This window comes from Oncorhynchus masou, chromosome 6, assembly GCF_036934945.1.
Source record: "Oncorhynchus masou masou isolate Uvic2021 chromosome 6, UVic_Omas_1.1, whole genome shotgun sequence".
Classification (NCBI taxonomy): domain Eukaryota; kingdom Metazoa; phylum Chordata; class Actinopteri; order Salmoniformes; family Salmonidae; genus Oncorhynchus; species Oncorhynchus masou.
The window spans coordinates 34,841,086-34,862,623 of record NC_088217.1 but is presented as its reverse complement, the minus strand read 5'-3'; the positions used below and the strand labels follow the sequence as shown (position 1 = coordinate 34,862,623).

At 46.5% G+C, this 21,538-nt stretch overlaps 1 protein-coding gene across 2 annotated transcripts in view; it reads left to right on the top strand.

The window, feature by feature from the left end:
• The window catches only part of LOC135541983 (rootletin-like), a 31,933-nt gene extending 11,163 nt beyond the window's left edge, over positions 1–20,770 (top strand). For both annotated transcript variants that reach the window (XM_064968524.1, XM_064968523.1), the window contains 20 exons: positions 84–277; positions 355–482; positions 782–951; positions 1,244–1,423; positions 1,578–1,712; positions 1,837–1,980; positions 2,068–2,306; positions 2,469–2,628; positions 2,820–2,987; positions 3,153–3,588; positions 3,733–3,899; positions 4,135–4,255; positions 4,441–4,604; positions 5,616–5,831; positions 5,993–6,217; positions 6,351–6,500; positions 6,668–6,868; positions 8,111–8,242; positions 18,912–19,085; positions 19,173–20,770. In XM_064968524.1, the coding sequence (XP_064824596.1) occupies positions 84–277; positions 355–482; positions 782–951; positions 1,244–1,423; positions 1,578–1,712; positions 1,837–1,980; positions 2,068–2,306; positions 2,469–2,628; positions 2,820–2,987; positions 3,153–3,588; positions 3,733–3,899; positions 4,135–4,255; positions 4,441–4,604; positions 5,616–5,831; positions 5,993–6,217; positions 6,351–6,500; positions 6,668–6,868; positions 8,111–8,242; positions 18,912–19,085; positions 19,173–19,259 (3,591 nt within the window). In that variant the 3' untranslated portion in view covers positions 19,260–20,770. The remainder of the gene's footprint in view (positions 1–83; positions 278–354; positions 483–781; positions 952–1,243; positions 1,424–1,577; positions 1,713–1,836; positions 1,981–2,067; positions 2,307–2,468; positions 2,629–2,819; positions 2,988–3,152; positions 3,589–3,732; positions 3,900–4,134; positions 4,256–4,440; positions 4,605–5,615; positions 5,832–5,992; positions 6,218–6,350; positions 6,501–6,667; positions 6,869–8,110; positions 8,243–18,911; positions 19,086–19,172) is intronic.
• The last annotated feature ends 768 nt before the right edge of the window (positions 20,771–21,538 follow it).

Genomic DNA, 21,538 nt, shown 5'->3' with positions numbered 1-21,538 from the left:
GGTCTGAAACCTCATTGTTCCATTGAATATGTCTGTAAATGTGTACAGTTTTACTGCATGTACCTGTGTATTTCTGCTGACAGTTGTGTGGCGAGGTGAGCTCTCTGGGGGCGGAGTTGGGCATGGCCCGGGGTGAGGAACAGAGGCAGGGTGTGGCCCTGGAAGAAGTAGGGCGGGGCAGAGTGGAGCTGGCTAGAGAGAGGGCGGGGCTGGTGGTCCAGCTGACTGCATCAGAGAGAGAGAACACCAACCTGACTGAGGAGCTGGCCACATTCAGGTGAGATCTGTGTGTGTGCACGTGTGTGAGTGTGTGTTGAAGAATTGGTCCCTAATGTGTGTGTCGTGCCCCTGCAGGTCGGAGCGGGAGGCCCTGGAGACCAGCCTGTTTGAGGAGCAGCAGCAGCTGGTGCAGCTGGAGTCTGGCAGAGAGCAGCTGGAGACAGAGATCCAGAACCTGCGTCTGCGCTGTGAGACAAACACTGGTGAGAAATGGAGAGAGAGAGAGAGGACAGGAGGAGGAACCAAATGAGTGAAAACAAGATGGTAGTGACAGTGTGGCAGAGAGCGCATCAACAGGGAAGACGGAAGTATTGATATGTTAGAATGAAATATTGAGGAGCAATGATGAAGCCATAGAACATCAAAAGAACGAGGGGAAACCAGATCAAGTGTTAGTAAAAAGGAGTTGAGGAGATTGATGGAGAAATGATCCTATAGCCATTACATGACTGTCTGAACACCAGTGTGAAACTGCTCATCATGTCCCTATTGTCCTGTGTAGCGGAGCTGAGGCGTGTGCGTGCTGATGGGGAGAATGCACTGGCACAAAGTGAGAGGGAGAGAGAGGCTCTGAGCCAGGCCCTGAGCAGCACCCAGCAGGAGTTCCAGCAGGCCCTACGCACCACCATCACTGACCACCAGGAGGAGGCAGAGAGACTGACCGCTGAGAAGGTGCGGGGGGATGGGGGTTCTCAGACTCTAGAATTCTTATTTACAGTGACGGCCTACAGTAGTGTTACTAAACTGTCTAGGTCTGTTTGGAGAGGTTTCTGCTCTAGCAGTAAGAGTATTGTATGGATGGTTTTACTTGTATCCAGTACTATTAGGATTATAGTTATTTTTCTTTCTTTTGCCGAAGGTGTCTCAATGTGTGTCTTGATTCTACTCAGTTGTTTGTGTTCTTTATTTGGGCTGGTCAGGGCCTTACAATGAACATCAACAACGGAGTGTGTTTGTTCTCCAGGAGGCCCTGCATCACAGTCTGGAGTCTGAACAGGAGGGGGCACTACGCCGAGTCAGACAGGAGGCCGAAGAGCAGCTCCTCAGAGCCGAGAGAGACCGGGAAGACCTGAGAGATGAAGTGAGGAGTCTGCAGCACGACAGAGACCAGAGTCTGCTACAGGCAGAGACAGAGAAACAACAGGTCAGTCACATCTGAGAGACCAGACAGACACCATGTAATAGAGATCAGACTTTGTAATGAAGTGCAGAGCAAATAGTGATAAGAGATAACTACCTTCATGAGGTTGTGATCCATATGCCCAGATCTAGAGGACCTTTCTATTGCCCTCTGTCAGATGCTGTCCCAGAAGGAAGCAGAGAAGGCTGTGCTGTCTGAGAGAGTGTCCATCCTGCTAGCAGAGCTGGGTACTGCAGCCCTGGAGCTGGACAGACTAGCCAGAGAGGCAGCTCATTACAAAGACCAGGAGAGGGTAATTCTAGACCGCTTTAGAACTCTGTGCCCGTTCTGTACTATCCTGAATTATTCTAAATTACATTAAAAGGCCAAACATGTATGTGTCCAAACTCGAACGTCTCCCTGACTTTTGTCTATAGGCCTCAGTGGGAGCTCTGACCATTGAGTTACTGGAGCTTCGCTCTCAGCTGGAGGATGCTGACAGTGTTCATGATCGGGAGCTACACAGGCTGCAGGAGAACTGCACTGACCTACAGACACACACGGACATTGCACTCAAAGAGGTTAGGGACGGTTAGAGTCAGGGATGGAGCCGGTGACCATTTCTGGTTCAACATTTCTTCACCACTCTCCCTAACTTCCTCTTCCAGTTGGAGGAGTGCAGAGCTTCTCTCTCAGCCAGTGAGGAGAGCCGAGACCAGGTGAGGCGGGACATGATGGAGATGGAAAGGCGCCTCAACCAAACCCGGGACACTGGAGAGGGGTACAGAAGGGACGGGGTGGAGCTACGGCGCACCCTCTGTGATGTCACCAAGGAGAGAGACACTCTCAGCCTATCAAATGCCCAACTGAGAGAGACACTGAGAAGTGCAGATACTGAAAGAATCAGGTAGAGCTTGGCCTCACACCTCCCACATTTTCAGTTCTAGTGTCACTGTTGGGTCGTAAATCCTAAAGAAAGCATCTATACAAAAGTGTGTAATGTTTGACATTTTAGTTTGACCGAACTCTCACTGCAGTAGTTGCAGTACTAATATTGTGTGTGTGTCAGTGTAAAGCGTCAGTGTGAGGAGAAGGAGCAGCGGCTGGCTGTTCTGGAGGAGAGCCTGTCGTCTGCCCAGAGAGAGGTGACTGAACTCCGCAGCTGTTTGAGAGAGGTCGAGAGGTCACAACTGGAGGCCCGGAGAGAGCTGCAGGAGATACGCAGACAGGTCCATCACATCTCTGAAATAATCTGTTTTATAATTTTACATTTATCGGTTTACCTTAAATGCAGTAAAACACTCTAAATAACTTGACTAGGCATTGATTTTTTGCTATCCACGTGATCTTACCAGGAAAAACTCCAGACTTTGGCTTTGACATAGTCTATAACTTGTCCTCCATCCGATCACTCCATCAGGTGAAGGTGCTTGATGGAGAGAAGGAACAGAAAGGGAAGGAGATGGCTGAGCTGCAGACACGTCTCTCCCTGGAGGAGCAGAGAGAGGAGGAGAGAGGGAGGGCGATGTTCTCTCTCAAACAGAAGCTGGTCGAGGCTGACACAGCCATGACCTCCATCAAGAAAGAGGTGAGGATAGTGGAAGACATTGAGGAGGGTGTAGAGGGAGAGTTTAGGCTTGGTTAAACATAAAACGTAATCAACCTCCCTCTACACATCCCTTTCTGCTGCACCTCTCTTTCAATCTCTATCCCTCCCTCTTTGCTCCCTCCCCTCTCTTTCTCCTCCCTCCAGCTGTCCATCCTCCAGAGGCGTTTGACAGAGTCAGAGTCAGGCTGTCGGGGTTGTGAGAGGGAGCTGACGGCCCAGCTGCAGGAGGCCCGGGGCTGTGAGAAGAAGTTCCAAGATGAGGCCAGGAACCTGTCCCTGCGGGCCCAGACAGCCCAGGACTCCCTCACCCTGTCTAGCCTGCAGCTCAGCGAGGCCCAGGGCCGCCTGGCAGCCACCGAGGCAGAGCTGGCCCGGTCCGAGGCCGGACGCAGGGAGCTGGAGTTCCGCCTGGGCAGCCTGCAGTCGGCGCTGACCCGTACACTGGGCATCGGAGTGGGAGGCCGGAGCAGTGCCAGTTGGGGCAGGAGCCCCAGGGGGAGCTCCCCAGCAGCATCCCATAGCAGCATCACACGTCACCGTAGCCTCTCGCCCCTACGCTGCTCACTGTCGCCCCCTAAAGGTGAGGGCGAACGCTTGCCAAACATCAGTGTGAAAGCAGACTGTAATGTATTGTATTTACAGAGACAAACAAAGTCCTGTAGAATACTTGATGGGATTGGAGTTATACTTGAGGAATTACACTGATTGTAATTTTGTCTTCCAGATTTTGGAGGTTCGATCCCTGACAACACGTTGGGCTGCTCCAGGCAGATCTCCCCAGAACGGGGTGCCACGCCCCTCTCCATGCCTCTGCCTGAGCTGGACCCTGAGACGCTGTGCTGCGGGCTCAGAGACTTCCTCCAGGAGCTCCGAGACTCTCGGAGAGAGAGGGTACTGTAGACATGATGCATGTCAAACAGTATCATATCAACATATAGATTTGACATTTTATTTACCATTCCGTCAGACACATATATTAACATATATTAAGACTTTTTCTTCAAACTAAGTGATTTCTCTGTGCTAAACAATTGTACAATAAATCTCTGAAATGTGAATTTATATGATAGAAATGGTCTGTCAGTGCATGACGGGGTTGTTGAACTGTGTTTCATGTTGTTTTCAGGACGAGACTCGCTGCCAGTTGGGGGCGCTACAGAGTGTGCTGGAGGAGATGACGGGGGAGAGAGACTCCGCCCAGAACCACCTTTCTCAGCTACACAACACACTGCAGGAGTGCCAGGAGGGTGAGCCACACACACATGCACACGGGCACACACACGAACCATAAGAGGGCCAAGAGAGTAATTTACACAGTGAAGTCATTCACAGCCATCCAATGACCCAGGAAGGGCTCACATTATCCACACATTGGCATATAGACCTTGTCTGTGAATGCTCCAGTGTTGTGACTGTCTGTGTTTCCGTCCAGGTAAGCGTGGTGTTGACGGGCGTCTGAGCTCCACCCAGGCCATGCTCCAGCAGCAGGAGGAGACGGTGAGGAGGGGAGAGAGGGAGAGGAGGGCCCTCACTGACAGAGTCAAGGTTCTGGAGAGAGCCCTGCAGACTGCAGAGACAGAGAGGAAACACACACAGGTACACATATTGCAGAGACTGAAACACACCTGAAGTAAACATACTCTCACATAAACACATACTTACTGTATGTGGAAGAACTTCTCTGACTAGGATTCTTGTGTCTGCTAACACATTGCTGCACTCTGACCTGCCAACACTGTCATATGGTGACCCTGCAGGGAGCATTAGCTGGGAGCAGAAAACTGACGGTGACTGTCATAACAACAGATGCCACAGAACACTGAGTAATTAAACACAACTTCATGTCATATCTCTGGCCAAAGCAACTCCATATGTCCAGCCCTCACACAACCCTAAGAAACACTAGAAAAGTGCTCTCTGCTTATGAGAGAGAATTTATGATTATAGTTAGAGGGTCCAAATCAAATGGTCAGGTGAATGCTTTCTGTTGCTGGAAAGAGAGGGGTTAACTCTGGTTAGAAAAAGAGGGGGGATTTGAGCATTAGAGGGAGTTGAGAGAAGGAGGGAGGGATGTGGCCAGCTGTGTGTTTATGTCTGTCTGGCCTCTCTGTGAGAGTGTTTGTGGAGTGTCTGTGTTTGCCCCTCATGTCTAGTTCTATAGCTCTCTACAGCAGGGGTACTCAACTACTATTTGAGAAAGTCCAGTCACACACATTCCCTAAATGGCATAGGTCCTGATGGATATAGTCATTACTTGGCTTAGTAACAAACCCCCACATCGTGACCCATGCAACCCCCAAACTGTTCACACCTCTCTTGTTGGTGGAGAAACATTTTTGCCGTTTTAAAGCAAATTTCCTGCAATTCTACACTTTGCCATGTCTTATGTGTACCTGAGTGACTCAACAAAATCAATGTAGTCATTGAGTATGGCTGCTCTAGTCTCTAGTCCTCTCATTAGACAAGCAGCCTTTCTGCTGTCAGACTGTCACATACTGTATCTGTATGGACTGGCTGGCTTTGACATGTGACTGCCAGTTTCAGATCTTTCTCTCTCACATTGTCTTTCTCACTCTCTCCTTCTCTTTCTCACCCTCCTCCCTGTAGGACCAGTTGAGTAAGCAGCGTGCGGGCGAGGTGCGTCTGGAGGCTGAGCGGAGGAGACTGCAGGAGGCCCTGGAGACTGCCGAGGCCCGGGGGACCAGGGTGGAGCTGGGGAGACGCAGCCTGGAGGGGGAGCTGCATAGACTCAAACTGAGCCTCGGGGACAGGGAGGCTGAGAGCCAGGCCACCCAGGAGCGCCATGATGTACTACTCAAACAGGTAGCACACTGGATGGACACTCTTACCCACATGTCTATGAACAGATACATCCCTGATAGAGGCAGGTTATGCTGAGATTTAACCAGAATCAAATGGGAATACACTTAAACCGTATACACACTCAAAGCACTAATACACACTGTGTTGTGGATCTGTCCCAGGTGGCGGAGGGGGAGAGCCGTGTGACGTCGCTCCAGAGAGAGGTGGACAGGCTGAGCCAAGCTCTGTCTAAAGTCCATGAAGGAGAGGCCTGTCTCAGAGAGAAGACCCAGAACCTTTCACAGAGCCTCCAGGAGGCCACGGCTGCCCACAGCGCCACCCAGGGGTGCCTGGTCGCACTGCAGAAGACCCTGGGGCTGGCCGAGCAGGACCGCAGGCATCTACAGGTGGGCGGAGAGGAACCATTGATGGGACAGTAGGGATGAATTTCAAGTGTTTGTTGTCAAGGTTCATCCCTGTAATTTAAATAGGATTACAGCAAATTGTAATGAGCAGTGAATGGAGTGTTGCTGTGTTCAGCAACGAGTGGATGTAGCGCGGGCCTCCCTGGCGGAGGGGAGGAGAGGCATGGTGGCCCTCACTGAGCAAGTGCAGAGCCTTCAGACTGAGCTGACCCAGAGCGAGCTGAGACGAGGAGAGCTGGAGGCAGAGCTGGCCCACACACAGGAGGTGTGTGAGAGAGACTTTTACCCATACATAATCATTACCTGGAGGATAGGGGTAAAGACATAGCGGGGGCATGTGAAGAATTGAAATGGAGAAAAAGAGCGAGAGAGAAAGAGACATAGGCCTGATTCTCATCTGTGTAGCTTTCCTTCACCCTGTCTGTCCTGTAGGCCCTGCGCCAACGGTCCACCAGTCTGACAGAGGCCCAGTACGGTGCCCAGTCAGCCCAGGCAGAGAGAGCGGCTGCAGAGGAGAGGCTGCGGGGGCTGCAGAGGGCCGTGGCCGTGCTGGAGACCGAGAAGAAAGATGCGGAGAGACAGGCTGTCCGCCTGGAGAAGGACAAAAATGCATTGAGAAATACACTGGACAAGGTGAGACGAAGACAAGACCGTGAGATAAACACCAAACACAACAGCCATCAGGAATATACACAGAGTCTGGAAATATTAAGAACACCTTCCCAATATTGACTTGCACCCACCCCCCTGTCGTTCTCTGTAAACATCATCAATGCATTGACTCGCTCCTGTAGATTCATGCTTTACAATATCTGTAAAGTACGACCTTTCCTCACACAGGAAGTGGTGCAGGTCCTAATCCAGGTACTTGTCATCTCCCGTGTAGACTACTGCAACTCACTGTTGGCTGGGTTCCCCGCTTGTGCCATCAAACCACTACAACTTATCCCGAATGCCGCAGCCTGCCTGGTGTTCAACCTTCCCAAGTTGTCCCATGTCACCCCACTCCGCAAGACACTCCACTGGCTTCCAGTTGAAGCTCGCATCCACTTCAAAACCTTGGTGCTTGCCTAAGGAGCAGCAAGGCAAACTGCCCCTTCCTACCTTTAGGCTATGCTCAAACCCTACACCCCAACCGAGTGCTCTGTTCGGCCACCTCTGGTCTCTTGGCCCGCCCCCCCCCCACAGGGGGTCAACTCCCACTCAGCACAGTCAAGGCTATTTTCTGTCCTGGCACCCCAATGGTGGGTCGAGCTTCCCCTAACGTCAGGACAGCGGAGTCCCTACTCATTTTTCAAAAACGTCTGAAACCCTCCCTCTTCAAAGTGTATCTGAAATAAATCCCACGGCACTTGTCTTTTCTTACAAGTGTATCCGATGTGAAATGGCTAGCTAGTTAGCGGTGGTGCGCGCTAATAGCGTTTCAATCGGTGACGTCACGCGCTCTGAGACCTTGAAGTAGTTGTTCCCCTTGTTCTGCGAGGGCCGTGGCTTTTGTGGCGCGATGGGTAACGGTGCTTCGAGGGTGGCTGTTGTCGATGTGTGCAGAGGGTCCCTGGTTCGAGCCCAGGTAGGGGCGAGGAGAGGGACGGAAGCTATACTGTTACACTAGCACTGACTTTATTGAGGGAAAATTGAACTACTTTATTGAGGGGAAAATGTACTTCCTACGACTGTAATAGGTGGTTTTCTCACTATCTTGAGATGAACTCACTAATTGTAAGTCGCTCTGGATAAGAGTGTCTGCTAAGTGACTAAAATGCCAAATCTAATTTTCTATTAAAATGCGGAATTGACTGAATTAAATATGAAATGGACTCTAACCTTTGAGTGGTACTGAGGTGATTGTGACCGTTTGGGACTGTCTCTTGTCAGGTGGAGCGTCAGAAGATGAAGACTGAGGAGGGTAGCATGCGTCTGTCTGCTGAGAAGGGCCTCCTGGATCGCTCCCTCACCACTGCCGAGCAGGAGCTGCAGAACGCACAGAGACAGATAGCACTGCTACAGGTGGGCAGGGACTAGTAGGGAGAATGTAAACTGTAGAGAAAGGCAAAGAAAGGTGACCTTTACTTCAGGGGGTAGCAGTAAGGTGACAGTGACTGTCATGAGATGTGGCTGAGTGTTTCCTCAACATGTGAGTCATCTTATTTCCCCTGCTAAATTAGCAGAATTAATGATGGAGTCAGGCGTTAGTTATTAACTTGAACTGTATTTAGTTGTTGGTTCTGTGTGGGTCAATGTGGTAATGAAACAATAATTTACATTACTTTTTTCCTAGGCACACACATTAGTATTTTACTGGGGTCAAACTCAATTTGATAATGCAAAGCATTCATCAAAGTCAAGTCCCATAAGCATATGATTGTAAGATAAAAATCAACCCCTCCCCAACCTCCAGTAAACCCCTCATTTACTGAGGCGATTGGCTGATGTTGGTGCACATGTTTTATTTGGCTGCTTTGTGAAAGGAGAAGTTGGTGGATGTAAGAAAGAAAATAACATTTTCTATGGCGAGTGTCTCAATGTCCGGTGTTTGTCTAGTCATTGCTATAATATAAGACCAGGATCATTTCTACTTTGTAGTTTGTCTGAAATTCTCTGTACAGATAAGTGAGGGGGTTAGTCAGGTGAGATGGTGCTTTTGTTGCAGATTATTGTACTTTCAATCTTCATTAGTTTGACCCTCCCAGAAAGCCTGTCTGTTATTCCCTGAGCTCCGGGGGTCGTGTTCACTTTAAAGCCAGCTAAATGAAACCCCATGCAGGCGTGAGTTGGAATCACTACAAAATGGCTGAAGCCCCAGGCCCTCTGGACCTAAAAGCATCTGCTGCTAGTTAGATGTCTAATGTTGAGCAGTTAAGCAGAATTGTTTGGCTTGTTAGTCGTTGGTCTGGACGCTGATGGTGTCTATTACGACTGAGGTTTTATAACAAGGTGCACATCATCCTTGACATACATTTTGTACATAAATGACATGATGTAGCCGAGCGAGTAGGCCACTGTTAAATAGTATTTTACTGTGCAGACTTTGTTAAATAGTTGGACTTGTAAGAGTTGTTGCTCTGTCCCTTTCTCTGTGATGTCATTCTAATGGAATACAGAAAGAACCAAACTGTCTTCAAACATTTACATCAAACGTTGCAAAGTTATGAACAAAGACACAAAACATCCACATCAAATTACAGATTTTTCTTGATCAAATAACATGGAAAACAACCACTTTTTGTGCAGTATTAATTTAACTTCCTTATAAACCACTTTTACACAATGTAAATGTACATTAGTGTATTGTACATAGGCTGGTCATCTAGGTTTGTACCTGTAGACTATCAATCACCATGAAGAATAACAGTACAGTAATGGAGTAAATCAATTGGTTTGTGATGATGTGGCTAGAGCATGGTGCTTGCAATGTGGCTAGAGCATGGTGCTTGCAATGTGGCTAGAGCATGGTGCTTGCAATGTGGCTAGAGCATGGTGCTTGCAATGTGGCTAGAGCATGGTGCTTGCAATGTGGCTAGAGCATGGTGCTTGCAATGTGGCTAGAGCATGGTGCTTGCAATGTGGCTAGAGCATGGTGCTTGCAATGTGGCTAGAGCATGGTGCTTGCAATGTGGCTAGAGCATGGTGCTTGCAATGTGGCTAGAGCATAGTGCTTGCAATGTGGCTAGAGCATGGTGCCTGCAATGTGGCTAGAGCATGGTGCTTGCAATGTGGCTAGAGCATGGTGCTTGCAATGTGGCGAGAGCATGGTGCTTGCAATGTGGCTAGAGCATGGTGCTTGCAATGTGGCTAGAGCATGGTGCTTGCAATGTGGCTAGAGCATGGTGCTTGCAATGTGGCTAGAGCATGGTGCCTGCAATGTGGCTAGAGCATGGTGCTTGCAATGTGGCTAGAGCATGGTGCTTGCAATGTGGCGAGAGCATGGTGCTTGCAATGTGGCTAGAGCATGGTGCTTGCAATGTGGCTAGAGCATGGTGCTTGCAATGTGGCTAGAGCATGGTGCTTGCAATGTGGCTAGAGCATGGTGCTTGCAATGTGGCTAGAGCATGGTGCTTGCAATGTGGCTAGAGCATAGTGCTTGCAATGTGGCTAGAGCATGGTGCCTGCAATGTGGCTAGAGCATGGTGCTTGCAATGTGGCTAGAGCATGGTGCTTGCAATGTGGCGAGAGCATGGTGCTTGCAATGTGGCTAGAGCATGGTGCTTGCAATGTGGCTAGAGCATGGTGCTTGCAATGTGGCTAGAGCATGGTGCTTGCAATGTGGCTAGAGCATAGTGCTTGCAATGTGGCTAGAGCATGGTGCTTGCAATGTGGCGAGAGCATGGTGCTTGCAATGTGGCTAGAGCATGGTGCTTGCAATGTGGCTAGAGCATGGTGCTTGCAATGTGGCGAGAGCATGGTGCTTGCAATGTGGATAGAGCATGGTGCTTGCAATGTGGCTAGAGCATGGTGCTTGCAATGTGGCTAGAGCATGATGCTTGCAATGTGGCGAGAGCATGGTGCTTGCAATGTGGCTAGAGCATGGTGCTTGCAATGTGGCTAGAGCATGGTGCTTGCAATGTGGCTAGAGCATGGTGCTTGCAATGTGGCGAGAGCATGGTGCTTGCAATGTGGCGAGAGCATGGTGCTTGCAATGTGGCTAGAGCATGGTGCTTGCAATGTGGCTATAGCATGGTGCTTGCAACGTGGCTAGAGCATGATGCTTGCAATGTGGCGAGAGCATGGTGCTTGCAATGTGGCTAGAGCATGGTGCTTGCAATGTGGCTAGAGCATGGTGCTTGCAATGTGGCTAGAGCATGGTGCTTGCAATGTGGCGAGAGCATGGTGCTTGCAATGTGGCTAGAGCATGGTGCTTGCAATGTGGCAAGAGCATGGTGCTTGCAATGTAGCTAGAGCATGGTGTTTGCAATGTGACAAGAGCATGGTGCTTGCAATGCTAGTGTTGTGGGTTCGATTCCCACGGGGGACAAGTATGAAAATATATGCGCTCACGGCTAAGTTTCTCTAGATAAGAGCAGCTACTAAAATGGAAAAGGAATGAATAGACCGTTTCAGTTTTCACATAGAAATAAGTTGTGTTTGCAAAGTATTTCAAGAAATTGGAAGACATATATCAAGTATTATCAGATTAAATTTTTTTGTACAGATAATTATCAGACTCAAGATACAAATGTTGGTGAATATTCAAATACATTTAGTTAAAAATGTTCTGTACTAGTCCTGTATTAACAGATCTATATAGACGTCTGTAACACTGGACCTTTACTAGTCCTGTATTAATAGACTTTTACTAGTCCTGTATTAACAGACCTTTACTAGTCCTGTATTAACAGACCTTTTCTAGTCCTGTATTAACAGACCTTTACTAGTCCTGTATTAACAGACCTTTACTAGTCCTGTATTAACAGACCTTTACTTGTCCTGTATTAACAGACCTTTACTACTCCTGTATTAACAGACCTTTACTAGTCCTGTATTAACAGACCTTTACTAGTCCTGTATTAACATACCTTTACTAGTCCTGTATTAACATACCTTTACTAGTCCTGTATTAACAGACCTTTACTAGTCCTGTATTAACAGACCTTTACTAGTTATGTATTAACAGACCTTTACTAGTCCTGTATTAACAGACCTTTACTAGTCCTGTATTAAAAGCACTTTACTAGTCCTGTATTAACAGACCTTTACAAGTCCTGTATTAACATACCTTTACTTGTCCTGTATTAACAGCCCCTTACTAGTCCTGTATTAAAAGCACTTTACTAGTCCTGTATTAACAGACCTCTACTAGTCCTGTATTAACATACCTTTACTAGTCCTGTATTAACAGCCCTTTACAGATATTTACTAGTCCTGTATTAACAGACCTTTACTAGTCCTGTATTAACAGACCTTTACTACTCCTGTATTAACAGCCCTTTGCTAGTCCTGTATTAACAGACCTTTACTAGTCCTGTATTAACAGCCCTTTACTAGTCCTGTATTAACAGACCTTTACTACTCCTGTATTAACAGCCCTTTGCTAGTCCTGTATAAACAGACCTTTACTAGTCCTGTATTAACAGACATTTACTAGTCCTGTATTAACAGACATTTACTAGTCCTGTATTGACAGACATTTACTAGTCCTGTATTAACAGACATTTACTCGTCCTGTATTAACAGGCCGTTACTTGTCCTGTATTACTAGTCCTGTATTAACATACCTTTACTAGTCCTGTATTAACATACCTTTACTTGTCCTGTATTGACAGACCTTTACTAGTCCTATATATGTGGCTGCCTGAGGCGGTTCTCAATCAGAGTCAGGTGATTATCGTTGTCTCTGATTGGGAACCATATTTAGGTAGCCTGGGTTTCACTGTGTGTTTGTGGGTGATTGTTCCTGTCTCTGTGTTTGTTGCACCAGTCAAGGCTGTTTCGGTTTTTCGGCGTTTGTTGGTTTGTATTGTTCGTGTTTCGTCATAATTAAAGATGTATTGAACGAACCACGTTGAATTTTGGTCCGATCCATATTCCACCTCTTTGTCAGAGAAGGAGGTAGAAGAAAGCCGTTACAGAATCACCCACCACAAACGGACCAAGCAACGTGTCAACGGGCAGGAGCCACAGGAGAAGCAACAAAGGCAGCAACAGCGATCACAGGACTTCTGGAATTGGGAGGAGAAATTGTTCGGAGAAGGACCCTGGAATCAGCCTGGAGAATATCGCCGCCCCAAAGAAGAACTGGAGGCGGAGAGAGCTGAGAAGCGCCGGTATGGGGAGGCAGCACGGCAACGCGGATGGAAGCCCGAGAGTCAGCCCCAAACATTTCTTGGGGGGGGCTCAGGGAGAGTGTGGCAGAGTCAGGAGTCAGACCTGAGCTCACTCTCCCTGTTTATCGTGAGGAGCCAAGGAGGAGACCAGAACCGGTGTTGGAGGTGAGCGAAGCAGAGACTGTGAAGGAGTTAATGGGGGAAATTGGAGGAGAGAGAAATAATGGAGTTGCTGTGTTGGTGCTTTTTGCATGGAATTCGCCCGACGGAACGTGTCAGGGATTTAATGGCACCTGGGTCAGCGCTCCATACTCGTCCTGAGGTGCGTGTTAGTCGGCTGGTGAAGTTGGTGCCAGCCTCACGCACCAGGCCTCCTGTGCACATCCCTAGCCTTGCACGTCCTGTGCCAACACTGCTCTCAAGATTTCCAGTGCGCCTTCACGGTCTAACCCATCCTGTGCCACCTCCACACACCAGCCCTCCGGTGGCAGCTCCCCGCACCAGGCTTCCTGTGCGTGTCCTCGGCCCAGTACCACCAGTACCAGCACCACGCATCAGGCCTACAGTGCGCCTCGCCTCTACAGCGTTGCCGGTGTCTCCTGCCTGTTTAGTGCAGCCAGAGCTGCCAGTCTGCATGGAGCAGCCAGAGCTGCCAGTCTGCATGGAACAGCCAGAGCTGCCAGTCTGCATGGAGCAGCCAGAGCTGCCAGTCTGCATGGAGCAGTCAGAGCTGCCAGTCTGCATGGAGCAGCCAGAGCTGGCAGTCTGCATGGAGCAGCCAGAGCTGCCAGTCTGCATGGAGCAGCTAGAGCTGCCAGTCTGCATGGAGCAGCCAGAGCTGCCAGTCTGCATGGAGCAGCCAGAGCTGTCAGTCTGCTTGGAGCAGCCAGAGCTGCCAGTCTGCATGGAGCTGCCAGTCTGCAAGGAGCTGCCAGTCTGCAAGGAGCTGCCAGTCTGCAAGGAGCTACCAGTCTGCAAGGAGCTGCCAGTCTGCAAGGAGCTGCCAGTCTGCAAGGAGCTGCCAGTCTGCAAGGAGCTGCCAGAGCTGTTAGTCTGCATGGAGCAGCCAGAGCTGTCAATCTGCAAGAAGCAGCCAGAGCTGTCAATCTGCATGGAGCAGCCAGAGCCGCCAGTCAGCATGAAGCAGCCAGCCGTCAGTCTGCCAGGATCCGCCAGTCAGCCAGACTCTTCCAGATCTGCCAGTCAGCCAGACTCTTCCAGATCTGCCAGTCAGCCAGACTCTTTCAGATCCGCTAGTCAACCAGACTCTTCCAGATCCGCTAGTCAACCAGACTCTTCCAGATCCACTAGTCAACCAGACTCTTCTAGATCCGCTAGTCAACCAGACTCTTCCAGATCCGCCAGTCAGCCAGGATCTGCCAGAACTGCCAGCCAGCCAGGATCTGCCGGATTCAACTGCCTGGCTGGGCTTCCTCTCAGTGCTGGGCTTCCTCTCAGTGCTGGGCTTCCTCTGTCCCGAGCTGCCCCTCTGTCCCGAGCTGCCCCTCTGTCCCGAGCTGCCCCTCTGTCCCGAGCTGCCTCTCTGTCCCGAGCTGCCCCTCTGTCCCGAGCTGCCCCTCTGTCCAGTGGGGTTCTGGGTGAGGACTACTAGGCCATGGTCTGCAGCGAAGGTGGACAATCCTAGGACGCGAGGGGGGGGACTAAGACATTCATAGAGTGGGTTCCACGTCCCGAGCCGGAGCCGCCGCCACGGACAGGCGCCCACCCGGACCCTCCCTATTGTTTTGATGTGCGTCCGGGAGTCCGCACCTTAGGGGGGGGGGGGTTCTGTCACGCCCTGGTCTATATTTATTATGTTATATTAATTTATTGAGTCAGGCCAGGGTGTGACATGGGTTTATTTGTAGTGTGTTTTGTCTTGGGGTTGTGTGGGGTGTACAGATTAGTCTATGGCTGCCTGAGGCGGTTCTCAATCAGAGTCAGGTGATTATCGTTGTCTCTGATTGGGAACCATATTTAGGTATCCTGGGTTTCACTGTGTGTTTGTGGGTGATTGTTCCTGTCTCTGTGTTTGTTGCACCAGTCAGGGCTGTTTCGGTTTTTCGACGTTTGTTGTTTTGTATTGTTCGTGTTTCGTCATAATTAAAGATGTATCGAACGAACCACGTTGCATTTTGGTCCGATCCTTATTCCACCTCTTCGTCAGAGAAGGAGGTAGAAGAAAGCCGTTACATTGTCCTGTATTGACAGACCTTTACTAGTCCTATATTATTAGTCCTGTATTAACAGACCTTTACTAGTCCTATATTATTAGTCCTGTATTACTAGTCCTGTATTAACAGACCTTTTCTAGTCCTGTATTAACATACCTTTACTAGTCCTGTATTAACAGACCTTTACTTGTCCTGTATTGACAGACCTTTACTAGTCCTGTATTAACAGACCTCTACTAGTCCTGTATTAACAGACCTCTGCTAGTCCTGTATTAACAGACCTTTACTAGTCCTGTATTAACAGACCTTTACTAGTCCTGTATTAACAGACCTTTACTTGTCCTGTATTAACAAACCTTTACTAGTCCTGTATTAACAGACCTTTACTAGTCCTGTATTAATAGACCTTTACTAGTCCTGTATTAACAGACCTTTACTAGTTCTGTATTGACAGACCTTTACTAGTTCTGTATTAACAGACCTTTACTAGTCCTGTATTAACAGACCTTTACTAGTCCTGTATTAACAGACCTTTACTAGTCCTGTATTAACAGACCTTTACTAGTCCTGTATTAACAGACCTTTACTAGTCCTGTATTAACAGACCTTTACTAGTCCTGTATTAACAGACCTTTACTAGTCCTGTATTAACAGACCTTTACTAGTCCTGTATTAACGGACCTTTACTAGTTCTGTATTGACAGACCTTTTCTAGTCCTGTATTAACAGACCTTTACTAGTCCTGTATTAATAGACCTTTACTAGTCCTGTATTAACAGACCTTTACTAGTCCTGTATTAATAGACCTATATACTCGTCTGTAACACTGGACCTTTACTAGTCCTGTATTAACAGATCTTTACTAGTCCTGTATTAACAGACCTTTACTAGTCCTGTATTAACAGACCTTTACTAGTCCTGTATTAACAGACCTTTACTAGTCCTGTATTAATAGACCTATATACTCGTCTGTAACACTGGACCTTTACTAGTCCTGTATTAACAGACCTTTACTAGTCCTGTGTTAACAGACCTTTACTAGTCCTGTATTAACAGACCTTTACTAGTCCTGTATTAACAGACCTCTGCTAGTCCTGTATTAACAGACCTTTACTAGTCCTGTATTAACAGACCTTTACTAGTCCTGTATTAACAGACCTTTACTAGTCCTGTATTAACAGACCTTTACTAGTCCTGTATTAACAGACCTTTACTAGTCCTGTATTAACAGACCTTTACTAGTCCTGTATTAACAGACCTTTACTAGTCCTGTATTAACAGACCTTTACTAGTCCTGTATTAACAGACCTTTACTAGTCCTGTGTTAACAGACCTTTACTAGTCCTGTATTAACAGACCTTTACTAGTCCTGTATTAACAGACCTTTACTAGTCCTGTATTAACAGACCTTTACTAGTTAACAGACCTTTACTAGTCCTGTATTAACAGACCTCTGCTAGTCCTGTATTAACAGACCTTTACTAGTCCTGTGTTAACAGACCTTTACTAGTCCTGTGTTAACAGACCTTTACTAGTCCTGTATTAACAGACCTTTACTAGTCCTGTGTTAACAGACCTTTACTAGTTCTGTGTTAACAGACCTTTACTAGTTCTGTATTAACAGACCTTTACTAGTCCTGTATTAACAGACCTTTACTAGTCCTGTATTAACAGACCTTTACTAGTCCTGTGTTAACAGACCTTTACTAGTCCTGTATTAACAGACCTTTACTAGTCCTGTATTAACAGACCTTTACTAGTCCTGTATTAACAGACCTTTACTAGTCCTGTATTAACAGACCTTTACTAGTCCTGTATTAACAGACCTTTACTAGTCCTGTATTAACAGACCTTTACTAGTCCTGTGTTAACAGACCTTTACTAGTCCTGTATTAACAGACCTTTACTAGTTCTGTATTAACAGACCTTTACTAGTCCTGTATTAACAGACCTTTACTAGTCCTGTATTAACAGACCTTTACTAGTCCTGTGTTAACAGACCTTTACTAGTCCTGTATTAACAGACCTTTACTAGTCCTGTATTAACAGACCTTTACTAGTCCTTTACTAGTCCTGTATTAACAGACCTTTACTAGTCCTGTATTAACAGACCTTTACTAGTCCTGTATTAACAGACCTTTACTAGTTCTGTATTAACAGACCTTTACTAGTCCTGTATTAACAGACCTTTACTAGTCCTGTATTAACAGACCTTTACTAGTCCTGTATTAACAGACCTTTACTAGTCCTGTATTAACAGACCTTTACTAGTCCTGTATTAACAGACCTTTACTAGTCCTGTATTAACAGACCTTTACTAGTCCTGTGTTAACAGACCTTTACTAGTCCTGTATTAACAGACCTTTACTAGTGCTGTATTAACAGACCTATATAGATGTCTGTAACACTGGATCTTTACTAGACCTGTATTAACAGACCTTTACTAGTCCTGTATTAACAGACCTTTACTAGTCCTGTATTAACAGACCTATATAGATGTCTGTAACACTGGATCTTTACTAGACCTGTATTAACAGACCTTTACTAGTGCTGTATTAACAGACCTTTACTAGTGCTGTATTAACAGACCTATATAGATGTCTGTAACACTGGATCTTTACTAGACCTGTATTAACAGACCTTTACTAGTGCTGTATTAACAGACCTTTACTAGTGCTGTATTAACAGACCTATATAGATGTCTGTAACACTGGATCTTTACTAGACCTGTATTAACAGACCTTTACTAGTCCTGTATTAACAGACCTTTACTAGTCCTGTATTAACAGACCTTTACTAGTCCTGTGTTAACAGACCTTTACTAGTCCTGTATTAACAGACCTATATAGATGTCTGTAACACTGGATCTTTACTAGTCCTGTATTAACAGACCTTTACTAGTCCTGTATTAACAGACCTTTACTAGTCCTGTATTAACAGACCTTTACTAGTCCTGTATTAACAGACCTTTACTAGTCCTGTATTAACAGACCTTTACTAGTCCTGTATTAACAGACCTTTACTAGTCCTGTATTAACAGACCTTTACTAGTCCTGTATTAACAGACCTTTACTAGTGCTGTATTAACAGACCTATATAGATGTCTGTAACACTGGATCTTTACTAGACCTGTATTAACAGACCTTTACTAGACCTGTGTTAACAGACCTTTACTAGTGCTGTATTAACAGACCTATATAGATGTCTGTAACACTGGATCTTTACTAGACCTGTATTAACAGACCTTTACTAGTCCTGTATTAACAGACCTTTACTAGTGTATTAACAGACCTATATAGATGTCTGTAACACTGGATCTTTACTAGACCTGTATTAACAGACCTTTACTAGTCCTGTATTAACAGACCTTTACTAGTCCTGTATTAACAGACCTTTACTAGTCCTGTGTTAACAGACCTTTACTAGTCCTGTATTAACAGACCTATATAGATGTCTGTAACACTGGATCTTTACTAGACCTGTATTAACAGACCTTTACTAGTGCTGTATTAACAGACCTATATAGATGTCTGTAACACTGGATCTTTACTAGACCTGTATTTGCAGGCGGATATAGACATAATCAGCCCAGGCATATTTTTTATTCTGTATCCCTGAACTACTATGCCATGTATTGTTGACATACCTCTTGTTAGCACCTAGAACCTCTGACTTGGTGTTTCTGTGGCCCAGTGATTAACACTCCTCTCTATCTGTTTCTATGTCTCTCTGTGTATCCAGGCCCAGCTGGCTGAGATGGAGCAGTCCCACAATGAGAGTGAGAGCTCTGTCCTCCAGCATGATGAGGTGCTGCGTGAGGCGGAGAAGCTGAGGGTCGCCCAGAGGGAGTTGGAAAGGATTCTGGCTGCACGGGACAGAGCCCACCGCCACCGTGTCAAAGGCCTGGAGGAGCAGGTATGTACACGCACAAGGTTAAAGGGCAAGAAGACAAACCATGAATGTCTGTGTGTCAGTCCCTGACCCTCTCTGTCCGTCCCACAGGTGTCCACTCTGAAGGAGCAGCTACAGCAGGAGATGAGTCGTAGACAGCCCTCTCTACCCACCTCCCTCATATCTGGGGGGAACTGAGCACTGAGCAGCGCTCCCTGTGTCCCTCCATGGGTACTACAGCCCACAAACAGCTCCAGAACCAGTATCACATCATCAGCTCCTCTATCTTGACACACGCCTCTCCTCTTACTCAGGGAGAAAGTCAGCGACACCACGGGAGGAGACTGTGGGTGATAAAAGTGTCATCCAGTACAACAGAGGAATGAGATCCTCATCTCTGCCAGAATATACAGTTGACCAGGGTTCCCTTCCACACACACCAGCATACAATGGGAGAACAGTCTGAGTCACTGTTTGAGCACTCGGCAACAAATTGATCAGTCCTATGAAGAAACTACTGTGCCGTCCATCTTGCTAGTATTTGGTTGAGATTGACCCAACTAGTTTACCTGGACTAATAGATGGACACTATTATATGTAGATCACATGATATATAGACTGATATATAGACATGAGATTAAATATTTATGCATTGTATGTGTGTACTGTTTGTGATTTTAGATGTGTGTGTACTGAACAAAATATTAATGCAACAATTTCAAAGATTTTACTGGGTAACAGTTCATAGAAGGAAATCAGTCAATTGTACTAAATTCATTGGGTCTTAATCTATGGATTTCACATGACTGGGCAGGTGCACAGCCTTGGAAGGGCGTAGGCCCACCCACTTGGGAGCCAAGCCCAGTCAATCAGAATGAGTTTTCCCCACAAAAAAAGCTTTATTACAGACAGAAATAATCCTCAGCACCCCCCATCCCCCTCCTCAGACGATCCTGCAGGTGAAGAAGCTGGATGTGGAGGTCCTGGGTTGCATGTGGTCTGCAGTTGTGAGGCCAGTTGGATGTACTGCCAAATTCTCTAAAACAATGTTGGAGGCAGATTATGGTAGAGAAATTAACATTTAATTATTTGGCAACAGCTCTGGTTTTTGCAGTCAGCATGCCAATTGCACACTCCCTCAGAACTTGAGACATCTGTGGCATTGTGTTTGTGTGATAAAACTACATTTTAGTGGCCTTTTATTGTACCCAGCACAAGGTGCACCTGTGTAATGATCATGCTGTTTAATCAGATCCTTGATATGCCACAACTATCAGGTGGACGGATTCTCTTGGCAAAGGGGAAATGCTCAGTAACATGGATGTAAACAAATGTGTGCCCAATTTGAGAGAAATAAGCTTTTTGTGTGTATGGACATTTTCTTGGATCTTTTATTTCAGCTCATGGGACCAACACTTTACATGTTGCGTCTTATTTTTTTCAGTATACTTGTAACAAACTAGAAATAGCACATATCGAAGTGCATTATTGATAACTATAGGATTATGTATAGGGTTGAATGCACATGCATCAATCATGTGGATTTGAAAATGAGGGAACAGTTGTGTATCTGGAAGATATTAATGTTGATCAAGGATCTTTGACTACAATGCCTGTTTGTTTGAGTCCATGACAACCAGCTCAACAGGGCAGATTGATCCGTAGTGCCAACAAACAAACTCATCACAATAAAATCACTCCAAGCTGAAGTTGTAGTAAAAAAAAAACATTTATTTTATTCCATTATAGTGAAAGGGTTTTACAAAGCAGTAGTACAGTAACAATTTATGAGCCGCCACTTCTTGCCTCTGATATGTGAAACTATGCACTCACTGCAAGGTCACCAGCCACCGTAGCTCTAGTCATGTGGCTGACCGTGTTACACAAAAACACTTTCAGGAGAGATCAGGCGTCAGGTCAGAATCCGTCTCTTCAAGTCTGATTGTGGATGCTCGCCACCCAGGAAGTGCAGAGGCAGTGGGATGATGATTGAGTGCTGATAATGCCTCTGTTGTTGAGGTCAGTGCACAGTGGCTGCCACTCTTGCTGTTCCCTCACTACTATGACTGATTTCAACAAAGGTACAGTAAACAACAACAAACACCACACAATGATGTAGAATATAGGATACAGTAAGGCAAAAAAAACAAGATCAAGATTGTTTTATGTGCATCTCTTGAGTGCTGATTTCAATTCCTTAGCACCAGTATGTTAGTGATTTTATAGCACCAGTTATGTTATGTTATACAGTCATCAATGTTCTGTTGAATATGAAATAATATGTTTAGACATACACACATTCTACTGATCCCACCTTGCATTATGTATAATTCTGAAAGAGAGATGAAAAAAGGGATGACGGGGAAAGTCACTAGAGAAGTAGAGAAAATAAACAAATAGAGGAGTTTTGGAACCAAAGATTATGTGGAATACAGTCGGAGATTAAACAGGAAAAGAGATGCGACAGAGGAAGAGAA